This window comes from Crotalus tigris, unplaced genomic scaffold (assembly GCF_016545835.1).
Source record: "Crotalus tigris isolate CLP2741 ecotype Arizona unplaced genomic scaffold, ASM1654583v1 scf7180000017639.5415321, whole genome shotgun sequence".
Lineage (NCBI taxonomy): Eukaryota > Metazoa > Chordata > Lepidosauria > Squamata > Viperidae > Crotalus > Crotalus tigris.
The window spans coordinates 3610775-3624243 of NW_024096532.1; the positions used below are offsets into that span (position 1 = coordinate 3610775).

The 13469-nt window shown below is 40.3% G+C and overlaps 1 protein-coding gene across 6 annotated transcripts in view; it reads left to right on the forward strand.

Annotated features, from left to right (window-relative positions):
* TULP2 (TUB like protein 2) overlaps nucleotides 1-13469 on the forward strand; it is a 52953-nt gene that overhangs the window by 19211 nt on the left and 20273 nt on the right. For 5 of the 6 annotated variants that reach the window (XM_039335223.1, XM_039335224.1, XM_039335225.1 and 2 more), the window contains 6 exons: nucleotides 849-956; nucleotides 2256-2450; nucleotides 7634-7816; nucleotides 8280-8419; nucleotides 8799-8981; nucleotides 10798-10910. In XM_039335223.1, coding sequence (XP_039191157.1) covers nucleotides 849-956; nucleotides 2256-2450; nucleotides 7634-7816; nucleotides 8280-8419; nucleotides 8799-8981; nucleotides 10798-10910 — 922 coding nt within the window. The remainder of the gene's footprint in view (nucleotides 1-848; nucleotides 957-2255; nucleotides 2451-7633; nucleotides 7817-8279; nucleotides 8420-8798; nucleotides 8982-10797; nucleotides 10911-13469) is intronic. The other variant, XM_039335226.1, reaches the window with a different exon arrangement.

A 13469-nucleotide genomic window follows, 5' to 3' on the forward strand; every position in this document is an offset into this window, starting at 1 on the left:
GTCCAACTTTCACAGCCTTATATTGCAACTCAGAAAACCATGGCCTTGACTATACGCACTTTTGTTGGCAGGGTGATGTCTCTGCTTTTTAGTGTGCTGTTTATATTTGCCATAGCTTTCCTCCCCAGAAGCGTCTTTTAATTTCTTGGCTGCAGTCCCCATCTGCGGTGATCTTGGAGCCCAGGAAGATAAAATCTGTCACTGCCTCCATTTCTTCCTATCTCTTTGCCAGGAATTGAGAGAACCGGATGCCATGATTTTGGTTTTCTTAATGTTGAGTTTCAAGCCAACTTTTGCACTCTCCTTCTTCACCCACATCAAGAGGCATGTTAGGAAACCATATAAATTAAATCAGTCAATAACAAGAAATCACTGTTTAAAATGTGTGTGAACCAAATTGGTACTGTATGTCAAGTCTATCATAATATCTATGAGAATATTTCTCTCTTTCTCTCTCTCTCTCTCTCTCTCACACACACACACACACACACACACACACACGCATACACATACACATGTGTCATTCAAAGAGGAGGTGACAGTCAGAAGCGTAGGGGCTGTTAATAGGCAATAGAATCTGGGAAAGCATGGGGGACAGTTCTGATTTCCTGGAGAGGAAAGATATATACACTGCCTGGGCCAGAGGTGGTGTATTTATGACGGGGAAGGCTCATTCTCATCATTTCAAAATATATTGGATTATAATCCAGCTTATCTGAAGGATGTTATGTTGAGGAAAGTTACTAAGTGTAGTCTGCACAGTGCTTTTTCAGAAATGACCATGGATCCTCATACCATTTATTTGTGCACTTCTCAGTACCTGGCCTTCTTTTCACCTCTCTGACTAGATTTTTCTGATGAGGCAGAGCTGGAGGTGGCCATTTTGGAAGAAACCCAGCCTATCAACAAGAATGAATCCATTCCCAAGAATGGCTGGCAGGTCAAACAAAAAGAAGGTGAGGCCAGGAAAGGGAGGAGTTGCTGAGATTGCTATGATGCCATTCTCTGTTGCTAAGCTACTGCCTTTGGAGTGAAGCACTTGGTTGCCAGGCAACAAAGTTGGGTCAACAAGTCAAGCTTGTATGCGCCGGACAAGGAATGAATTCCTTCTTCATGAACCAGGGTGACCAAAAGTGGAAGCCATGTAACAGATATGATGTTAAGCACGATGGTATCAATGGACCTCTGTCTCAATGTTCCTCACCTGGATTTCCAAATTTTTCTAGGCACCATAGAGGTTTTCCAGAGCTATTGTGCCTTTTGTTAAAAGCTGCTTCCTTCTGCCTGTTCTAGTTCTTCTTTTTTAGCAGCAATTGGAAAGAAAGGCTAGTAATGAATTGTCCCTGGATTAGCAACTTCAAAAATATCAGCTCTAGGATTTAATTGTTAATTATTAAATTATTTGTTAATTGTTCAATTCTGCTTTAGGCTTGCTCCAGATTTAATGTAGAACCAGCTCATAATTAGTGGAAGTTAAATAAATCATAACTAAGTTTGATTTCAGATAGACAATCCTTAGTTATAATAAAGATGGTCCCTCTGAACAGCTCTTAATTGTTGTTGTTAGTTGTGAAGTCGTGTCCAACCCATCGTGACCCCATGGACAACGTTCCTTCAGGCCTTCCTGTCCTCTACCATCTTCTGGAGCTCTTAATACTACTCATCAGAAGATACTATATAGATCAGCATTTCTCAGCCTTATCCATTTTAATATGTGTGAACTTCAGCTCCCAGAATTCTCCAGCCAGTCATGCTAACTGGGGAATTCTGAGAGTTGAAGTCCACACATATTAAAATGATTGAAGTTGAGAAACATTGCTATAGGCATTCTGCTTTTCTCCCCACACATTTGATTCTGTTACGTGAAAAAAAAAATGAAAGAAATGGTAGGAAAATGAAGACTGTGTTAGAAAAGGAAGATAATGATATCTGGATACCCTTCCCCTCTCCAAAATTCCCTTCTTATCAGTGTTTTAAATATTAGTATTACAACTTTTCATCGTTTGTTGAATAGCTTTTTTTTCAGTAGCAGAAGTATGTTTGTGAGGGGGATATGTAATGAAATTATGGATGGAACTCTTTCCAGACATTGCCATGTTAATGGCTTGTTTAACATCCAGTTTACATCTTCATCAGTCCAAAAGTATGAATGGCGTCGGACCGTCAAAAGATTTTTCTTTCCTCCAGTTTGTTTCTGACTCTGAGACTTAATACACTTCTCTCCTGGATACGATGTCATCTTTGATCATCCACAGGACGACCAAATACTCAACGGCATGGCCAGACTGCCAGAACAAAGAGAGAAAGTTTCTCCCCAAGATATGACATTCCATCTCCCATGGTGGGTATGGAAGATGAGGCTCCTGAGCATGTGTTCCAGGCAACCAGATCAAAAAAGGAAAGGTTAACCCCAGTACAGAAGGTTCCATCAGTTGTCATGGATATGGAAGGTGAGACTTCTGAAATATACAGTAAGTAAGAATCCAGGGGGATTGAGGGAAAGAAACTATACATGTATGAAATGAAATGGGAATGAGTGTTGGTAGTCTATGCATCCTGTTGCAAATAAATAGGTGCAGAAAACCTGTGTACTTGAAATGAATTATCTTAAATTGTAGCAAGGCAAATTGAGATGAAATAGTAGGAAGAACAGTTAAACAATGGAGCCAGTTACTGAGGGACATAATAGTATTCTCTTAGTTGATACAGCAAAGTAAAGCCTTTTTTTTGTAGATACTGCAATTTGTCGCCTCCATTAAGTAGGCACTTGGGTTAAAGTGATCTAAATAATATCTCCCAATGCTAAGATTTTACAGTATCATGTACACTATTGGAGACTATTGATTCCTGACAGTGGAAATGCAACAATGCATACCTTTCATGGATTTTCTAATTGTAGTGAGGAAAGAAGATGTTTATTTAAAACTATACAGTAATGGCTAAAATTGTGGAAACCTTTTGGGAAAAGTGTACAGTAGAAATGCCACCTTTGGTTAAGTTTCCACCAATTTTTCTTCTGATTTCTTTATAACTGTAGCCTTGTTCGCTTAATAATACTATTTTATATCACTTTCTGGGCAACCAGTCATCTCTTTGCACCATTACTTTAATTTTATTACATTTTACAAGCTCACTAAATGAGAACACAAAAAATCCCAACCAACTTGATAGCAATCGCACAACATACTGACAAATGTCCTCCTCTCAGCTTTAATACATGACATCAGTAACTGAATCCTACTATGATTTGATTGGCTCATTGCCAAAACAAGATGACATCTGATTGGCTCTCTACACTCATGCTCATTGGTTACAATCAGATGAAGGAAAGCTACCAGATATCAACCCAAGCAAGTTGTGCTTCCTTTTTCTGGTTATTTGGCTATAACTTTTCATAGAATACAGTACAGATAACTGAACAAACTTTGCTTCATTACATTCTTGATTAAATTATCTTTCCATTGATATATAATTTTGTGGTACTACTCCAAAAATAAGTGGTGTTATTAGCCATCAAACCTCAAAAATACACTTTTCCCAAAAGGTTTCCACAATTTTGGCCACTACTGTATGTTTATGAGTATGTATAGGAGGTAGCAAGATGGCTCAGCAGTTAAGACTCTGGGCTTGTTGGTTGGAAATCCGGCAGCCCGGGTTCAAGATCTGAGCACCACGTGATGGGGTAAGCTCCCATCCTCACATCAGCTCCTGTTTGAAAGCATGTAAATATGAGTAGATAAATAGGTAGCACTTCGGTGGGAATGTAACAGCCCTCCATGACATCATGCTGGCCACATGATCGTAGAAATGTCTTTGGACAGCGCTGGTTCAATGTCCTTGAGATGGAGTTGAGTACTGCCTCTTATAGTTGGCAATGACTAGTGGAGTAAAATCCTCAGGGACTCCTTTCTCTCTCTCTCTCTCTCTTTTTTTTACACATATATGAGGGGTAAACATATAAAAATGTGGCATCAGAATAATCCGGGTAGAAGGAGAAGAGATTGATGATGATGATGATGATGATGATAATAATAATAATAATAACAACAACATTAAGAGTCTGGATGAGGAAGATTACTAAAAATACTAGGGTATCCTTCAAGCTGACAACATCAAGCACACTGAAGTCAAGAAAAAGATTAGAGGTGAATATATCAAGAGAGTGAAGAAGATCTTAAAATCCAAACTCAATGGAGGCAATACCATCAAGGCAATCAACACCTGGGCAATTCCACAGCTGGAATAGTGGACTGGACTCAAGCAGAACTAAAAGCAATGGCTAGGAAGACCAGAAAAATAATGACAATGAATCATGCCCTTCATCCACGCAGTGACATTGACAGACTTTTATCTACCAAGGCAAATAGGTGGGCATAGAATGCTATAAGTACATCAGATGGTTGAAGAAGAAAAAATGGCTTTGGAAGAATAACTGAAGAACAATGATGAAGATGCACTGAAATTAGTATATCAGGAAGGCTTACTGACTACTGGAGAGACCAAACTGGCCTACAAGAAAGACCAATGAAGAACAGAATAGAGGCATGGGAAGACAAAGCACTACATGGCCAATACATGAAAAAAATAGCTGGGAAAGTAGATAATAATAAAACCTGGCAATGGCTAAGAGCAGGAAAATTGAAGAAAGAGACCGAGGGACTAATTCTGGCTGCACAAGACCAAGCCTTAAGGACAAATGCATACAAAGTCAAAATTGAGAAGACAGCAACAGACAGTAAGTGACGCCTATGCAAAGAAGCTGAAGAAACAGTGGACCACTTGGTAAGCTGTTGCAAGAAGATTGCACAAACTGATTACAAGCAGCGGCATGACAAAGTAGCAACAATGGTGCATTGGAAGATCTGCAAAAAATATCATTGCCTGTAAGCAAAAACTGGTGGGATCATAAAATAGAGAAAGTCATAGAAAATGGTAAAATTAAACTGCTCTGGGACTTCAGAATTCAAACAGACAAGCACCTGCAACATAACACCCCAGACTTAACAATTGTCGATAAGAAAGACAAAAAGTCTGGATAGTGGACGTGGCAGTGCCTGGAGATAGCAGAATAGAAGAGAAAGAACTGGAGAAGATAACAAAATACAAAGACCTACAAATAGAGATAGAAAGACTGTGGCAAAAGCAAGCAAGGGTAGTACCAATAGTCATAGGCTCCTTGGGTGCAATCCCAAAACAACTGGAGCACCACTTGAACACCATTGGCATTGACAAATTTGCTATTAGTCAATTGCAAAAGGCGGCCTTACTAGGAACTGCTTCCATCCTGCGACGATATGTGTAATACCATCAAACATCCACATTTGCCTATCCCGGGTCCTGGGTAAGGACTCGACAGATAGACAAAATGCCAAATCCAGTCTGAACATCTGGCTGACTGTGCGATGATCAATAATAATAATAATAATAATAATAATAATAATACTGAATAACTCAGGACATGGCTATCAAACATCAAAAACATCTGCCAGACTATCCCACCTCCTTTACATGGATGATCTGAAGCTGTATGGAAAAACATCATCTGAAATAGAATCGCTGCTCAACAATGTCCATATATATAGCCAAGATATTGTAATGGAGTTTGGCTTGGACAAATGTGCCATACTTACTATCAAACAAGGACAAATAATGAAAACTGAAGGAATCAAGATGCCCCACGAAAATAACATTAAGAATCTGGATGAGAAAGAGTACTACAAATACTTGGGTATCCTTCAAGCTGACAACATCAAGCACACTGAAGTCAAGAAAAAGATTAGAGGTGAATACATCAAGAGAGTGAAGAAGATCTTAAAATCCAAACTCAATGGAGGAAATACCATAAAGGCAATCAACACCTGGGCAATCCCAGTCATTAGGTACACAGCTGGAATAGTTGACTGGACTCAAGCAGAACTAAAAGCAATGGATAGGCAGACAAGAAAAATAATGACAATGAATCATGCCCTTCATCCACGCAGTGACATTGATAGACTTTATCTACCAAGGCAAATAGGTGGGCGTGGAATGCTACAAGTACATCAGATTGTTGAAGAAGAAAAAGTGGCTTTGGAAGAATATCTGAAGAACAATGATGAAGATGCACTGAAATTAGTATATCAGGAAGGCTTACTAACTACTGGAGAGACCAAACTGGCCTACAGGAAAGACCAAATGAAGAATAGAATAGAGGCATGGGAAGACAAAGCACTACATGGCCAATACATGAAAAAAATAGCTGGGAAAGCAGATAATAATAAAACCTGGCAATGGCTAAGAGCAGGAAAATTGAAGAAAGAGACCGATGGACTAATTCTGGCTGCACAAGACCAAGCCTTAAGGACAAATGCATACAAAGTCAAAATTGAGAAGACAGCAATAGACAGTAAGTGCCGCCTATGCAAAGAAGCTGAAGAAACAGTGGACCACTTGGTAAGCTGTTGCAAGAAGATTGCACAAACTGATTACAAGCAGCGGCATGACAAAGTAGCACCAATGGTGCATTGGAAGATCTGCAAAAAATATCATTTGCCTGTAAGCAAAAACTGGTGGAATCATAAAATAGAGAAAGTCATAGAAAATGATAAAATTAAAATGCTATGGGACTTCAGAATTCAAACAGACAAGCACCTGCAACATAACACCCCAGACTTAACAATTGTCGATAAGAAAGACAAAAAAGTCGGGATAGTGGATGTGGCAGTGCCTGGAGATAGCAGAATAGAAGAGAAAGAACTGGAGAAGATAACAAAATACAAAGACCTACAAATAGAAATAGAAAGACTGTGGCAAAAGCAAGCAAGAGTAGTACCAATAGTAATAGGCTCCTTGGGTGCAATCCCAAAACAACTGGAGCACCACTTGAACACCATTGGCATTGACAAATTTGCTATTAGTCAATTGCAAAGGGCGGCCTTATTAGGAACTGCTTCCATCCTGCGACGATACCTGTAATACCATCAAACATCCACATCTGCCTATCCCAGGTCCTGGGTAAGGACTCGATAGATAGACAAAATGCCAAATCCAGTCTGAACATCTGGCTGACTGTGCGATGATCGATAATAATAATAAAGTTGGAAGGGACCTTGGAGGTCATCTAGTCCAGCCCCCTGCTCAGGCAGGAAACCCTATACTATTTTGGACAAATGGCTGTCCAGTCTCTTCAAAACTTCCTCTGTTGAAGCATTCACCACTTCGGGAAGCAGGTTGTTCCACAGGTTAATTGTTCTAACTGTCAGGAAATTACTCCTTAGTTCTAGGTTGCTTTTCTCTTTGATTAGTTTCCATCTGTTGCTTCTTGTCCTGCCTTCAGGCGCTTTGGAGAATAGCTTGGCCCCCTCTTCTTTTTGGCAAGCCATGAGATATCGGAACACTGCTATCATCCCTAATCCTTCTCTTTGTTAAACTAGACATATCCAATTCCAGCAACCGTTCCTTATATGTTTTATCCTTCAGTCCCCTGATCATCTTTGTTGTTCTTCTCTGTACTCTTTCTAGAGTCTCAATATCTTTTTTACATCGTGGTGACCAAAATTGGATGCAGTATTTCAAGTGTGGCCTTACCAAGGCATTGTAAAGTGGTATTAAGATATTAATAAAAATAAGATATTTCACATCTTATTTAATTTAGTTTTGAAGAATGATCTTCCCAAAGAAGACTCAAAGTCTACAGAGTCCAAAAGAGCCATTGGAGACATGTATAACATCACTGTGCTCCAAAGCAACTCTGAAAGTGACGGGGAATACTCCCAGGAGCTGACTGTACCCCCTTCACCTATGAAAAAGCCCCATGACTGGATGCTGAGGCACAGAGGTTAGCGGTCTTTCTGCATGGGTGGGGAGTTGTGGATGGAAAGAGGTGATCAAACACGCTCTAATTTACTTTGGAAGTTTCTTGCATCATGTGACTTTGGAACTTCAGTCCTGTTCCATGCAATTTCAGAAAATAAGCCCTGTGCCAATTTTTTTGCAATTGTCCTTCTTGCCCTGGTTTTAATCTCTCAATTTGTCATGATTTTATGGTTTTAAACCCTGGGCTTTAAGCCATTTAGCAATTGTGCTGGTAATGAAAAGCATTTAAAGAAATGTAAACAAATTATCAAAATCTGGGAACCCAGATTCACACATTTTCAGACAGGAAAGCAAACATCAGGATTGCTGGCTTGACTTTTACAGTTTGTAGTCTTTGGGATGGAATTAAAGAAAAGAAAGGGGAAAAAAGAAAGGATGACTCATTTCCTTTGTCCAATTTTTGCAGTTCTCCTTGATTTTTCCAGGGTCTCTCACTAACGGAAGGAGGAGTCAGAGTGAGGAAGAGGAAGAAGAAGATGATGATGATGATGAAGACTTCAAAGATGACGATCAAGACATTCTCAGGAGTGTCATGTACATTCAAGAAGAAATTGACTTATCTGCGGTAAGGGGCTAAAATAAAACTTGGATGTATTTTAAACGCTCCTTGGGAAATCTTTATCATTTCATCTAATGCACATTTATCATTACTTAGTAGAAAGGAATTTTCTTCTGATTCTTCCTTTATTCTTGCCACCACCCACTGCATCTCCCTCTTACTGTTTCTCTGCCGTTGCATGTATTTTCACACTGTATTTTAGCCCTTTCGGTAGAAATCAGAAAATGAGGGCAACTTTTACCAACTTTTATCTAATCCTTGGAGAACAGGGTGGGTTCCCATAGATTTGCAATAACTGGCATTTTATGAGTGGAAAAGCAAGAGGGCTGTAGTGTAAACCCACTCTCAGATTTTATTATAGCTTACCTCTTCTTCTCCCTGGCAGTCCCCAAACGAGGAAACAAGCACTCCCTTGTCTCTCAAAGCGGATGACATTGAAGCATTTGTTTTGCAACCTGCCCCTCAGAGCCACACAATTCAGTGTCGCATCACACGAGACCGGAAAGGGATGGACAAGGGCATCTTCCCCTTCTACTACTTACACCTTGAGATGGAAAACGGGAAAAAGGTATCAGAAAGCAAAGAATGATACTGTGCTTAAAAAGAAACACACACACAGTTAAAAATATGTGATTCTGAAAAACTTATTTGAATTTGCATCCCAAAAAGAGCAAAGTTATCCCAGAAAGAGCAAAGTTTCTGCTAACTACTGTTTGGAGATGAAGTCCTGAAACAAACCAATTGAAAAGAAGTCCAGTATTGTGATCCCTTTTACAAGAAGCACCCATTACATCCTATGGCAAAAATAGTCCTCTGTTAACAAATACTCATTCATTTTAAACTTACAAAGGTGCTGAAGAGGTGGTACTTTTGACCAGCCTTCAAAATTCCAGCTAGTGCAGCATCCCCATAATCACACAATCATGATCTGGGCACTTCACAAACCAGCTCAGATTTCTGACCATTACAGCATCCCACAGTCACATAATTGTTATTTGTGACCTTCCAGTTTTTGACAAGCAGAGTTAACAGGGAAGCTGACAGAAAGTCAGGTTGAGATCACATGAGGTCCTTGATTAACAATTTACAGGGATTTGCTTAACGATGGTAACCAGGGATTGCCAAAATTGCCATTGTTAAGTGGCGTTATTCATATAATGTGCTGCTTTATTACTTTATTGTTTAGCGACAAACATTCCGGTCCCAGTTAAGTGAGGATTACCCATATATGTTTAATAAATTATGCTATTTTAAAAATATGTGTTAGATGCTCTGTAAAGGATTCAGCTTGCAAACAAGTGTCAAGTCTAGAAATATTGAAATACCAAAAAAATAAATCTTTCAAGGCATCCATCACACATGTTTAGTCTTTGAAAGTGCCTACAGTTCTTAAAGACTGATCAATCTCACATATTTGAAGTGACAATGCATTAGCTGGAAGCTCATAACACCTGCAAGAATGCTGTGATACTAACAATGCTGAGTTTGTTAACTGTTGTAATGGTTGTCAGTCAAAGAAGTTGGCAGTATCTGGCCATCCTTAACTGATTTTGAAAAAGCTAATATGATGGGACTTGTTCAGTACAAGAACCAATTGGAAGTTGAAAAACGGGAAGGTGTCAAAATACTTCTATTTTATTAATTAAAAAAACAACAGCATGGATGGATGTGTCCTTGAAGTCACTCATTTGAGAGAGTCTTCACCTCTATTGCCTTCTATCACCTTGTCGAGGCTGATATTAAAATATTTTGATTCAGTTTAATTCACAATGCAGTTTCCTTTGAACTTACTTTCAGGAAGCAGGTAGGTTGTCTGAATCCTGCCAAAAACAGAAGGGACTTTTTGTTCCTGCTGAAATGTACTGTACTTTGGGTGGACTTCAGCTCTCAGAATTGTCACCGATGGCCACATTAGAGTCCATATGTTTGGAGGACACCCTGCTTGGGAAAGGCTGCTATGGACAAACCCCAGCAGCAGTGTTCACACAATAAAAGTTCACACAATAAAAACTGGAAGTTTTTAAGAAGAAACTGGACAGCCATTTGTCCAAAATGGTAAAGGGTTACCTGCCTGAGTAGGGGGTTGGACTAGATGACCTCCAAGATCCCTTCCAACGTTGTTGTTGTTGTTGTTGTTGTTGTTGTTATTATTATTATTATTATTATTATTATTATTATTATTATTATAGTGAGACTGAACAACTGTTTTACTATGGGGTACAAATCCAACCTGAGCAAAAGTTAGTTTTATAGAGGTGAACTTGCTGTTATGACAATTTTCATTTTTGATATCTTTGACATTCAATAATATTGAAACAGCAGTGATGGAAATTAAAAAGGCAACCAGGAATGATTCTCACCAACAGCTGGGTGTTCTCTTTCAGCGGTTTCTCATGTCTGGGAGGAAGAGGAAAAAAAGCAAGACTTCAAATTACCTTATTTCCTTAGATCCGATTGATCTGTCACGAGGTGGAGAAAACTTCATTGGAAAAGTCAGGTGTGTCTGGGTTGCAGCCTATTAAAAGCAGGTGTGAGTAGCTGATAGACTTACATCCAATAGTTCAGCTTTCTCCAATGGATATTGAATGAGCTCCCAGAATTCCTAACCAGAATGACCAGGATGGGGAATTGTGGGAGTTGAATTCTAATTATTCTGACTCAAATCTAAAGTGTCTTCTTTTAAATCCAGTCAGATAGTTAACTCAAAAGAAGAGATCGTATAATAAACAAAAATATATTTTAATGAGAAAGATTACTTGCATTCACGCTATGGTTGACGCTCCGGAAAATACATCTTTGTCCACCTTTTAGATCATCCCTTTAGATAAGAAGATATTGCTCTTCACACCATCTTTAACGACTCAGGCTCATTGTGTGACCTTCCATGGCCCATGCTTTTTACAGACAAAGAGATTCCCATATGGCTTGTGTCCAGGAAGTCTCCCAATGACCTTTGGAACTCCTCCCACTGACCCATCCACATACCTAGCATTTAACCCAATAACTGCCAGACACTCTGACACACTGATACCTGCTCTCTAGTTAGGGCTACATATACGTTCCAGAATACTCCCCGCTTGGAAATTTATATTTCCACTACTAAAATAGTAAAAACATAGCATCAAGGCATGCAATACTCACAGTTAACTAACTTGTGACTAAATAGGTAAAACTTGGTATCAAACATGCATAACTATAAGGTAAATATAAAACATGCACAATTATGAAAAAGGCAAGTGTTATATCAAACAATGCATAAGACAATACATAATTTGAGGTTTAATCTTCTGGTTCAGTCTTCATCAGCAATGGGACCAAATTGGTGATCAGCCTGGTACAAGTGTCTTTGAGTCACGACCTGTCTCACGTGGCTTTACGATCTGGACCTCAGCTGGGCAAACTAGTTCGTCAAGTGGGTGGGCCCAGTGCGCAAGTCCCATGGGCCAATAGTTCTGGTATGCAGTCTTGTCTCCCAGTGAGACAAGGTCTTCTTCCTGCGAAGGAAACTGGAACCAAATCTGGAATAGAAAACCTGGAACTGAAAGTTTCTCAGGAACAAAGGGAACTGGATTCGCAGGATACTCAGGAACTGAAGAACCTGGAAAACATAAACAGCTGGATCTGGAAACACAGGAACAGCTGGAGCTGAAGAATCAGGATCAGGAACATCTGGAAACTCAGGAACAGCTGGAGCTGAAAAATCAGGAACAACAGCTGGAACTGAAGAGGTTCAATTTTCTAATTTGGTCTTCTTTAGCAACAGGACTCGGTCGGTGATTAGTCTGGTGTAGAGCTAGTTGCTTGTCGTGACTCCTTAGACAGCGTCTTAGGTTCTAGGTGTAAGGCTGCTGGGTGCCTGTCACTGTTGCACAGGTGGCATTTCACCTTAGCTGTGCAGTCCTTGGCCGTGTGATCCATAGAGTCACAGCATTTGAAACATATCCTATTCTCTTTGAGTAGGGTCTTTCGGTCATCTAGGGATTTTTTCCTAAATTCTCTGCAATCATTTAGAGAGTGAGAAGACTTGTGCATTGGGCAAGTCAGGCCTTTTGTAGTTGGATGCGGATTCGAAGAAACGCTTCTCGATATTCGTTCGTCTGGAGCCTTCTTTGGGGGAGGCGTGATGTCTGCTTTATATACTAAAGGGGGGTTCTGTCCGTAGCTTGGCCAGATCCCTTGGTTACATCAGGGCTGTGACTGTTTTGCCCGGTCGTCGGATAGTGTGTTTCTCTGACAGGAAGGTACCGGGGGTCATTGTAGAGTTTAACCTTCTTGCTGATAAATTTAGCGAGAACTGCAAAGGGGGGAATTTTGTTTTGATTGTCTTCCCCGTAAGTTTGAGAAAACTCGATCCATTGTTCACATATCAACTGTGGTAGTTTTTGGATGATAGAAGTTTGTATTATAAGCAGGTCGAGGCAAGCTAATACTGGCAAGGTAGGGTCCTGTTGTGCTGACCGTAGTTGAATAATGAGTGACGAGAAAGTCTTCAGCTGTTGGTGGTCGTTGATTCTTATATCGGGGAAATCAAAAACGCGGTCCAGAAGCGAGGACTCCGTCACTGAGGGATCACCGTAGTCCTCGTCAAGTGCGGCCCAAGCCTCTGCAAGGCCGATGTTGGGGTCGCCCAAATGGGATGCAAAGATGTCGTTCACAGTGTTTATAGATTCTGGGCCTAACCATGCTGTCAGCTGAACAAGTTCTTCGTCTGGCTCAGCCTTTTCTTCGTTGATGGCGTGCTTGAAGATATGTTTCCACAACAAGTAATCTCTTCCAGCCTTGTCGGAGAATTTCCGTACCCCTCTGGCTGCCAAGTCCAACCTTCTTCCAATACATCGATCCCGTGTGCGGGCTATAGCTTGGTGGAGATGGTGGATCCCTTCCGTGAGTGGGGGCATGCACCATGGCTGGCTGGTAACTTCCTTCGGCGTATTGTTGGCTGAGGGTATTTTGCCATGTCACGTGCAAGGGACCTTGTTGGCTTGGTCTGAACTCCTTTGCTGTGGCATTGAGATGAGGGAGCACAGGCTCCTGCTTGCTTACGTGTTGGAGGGTC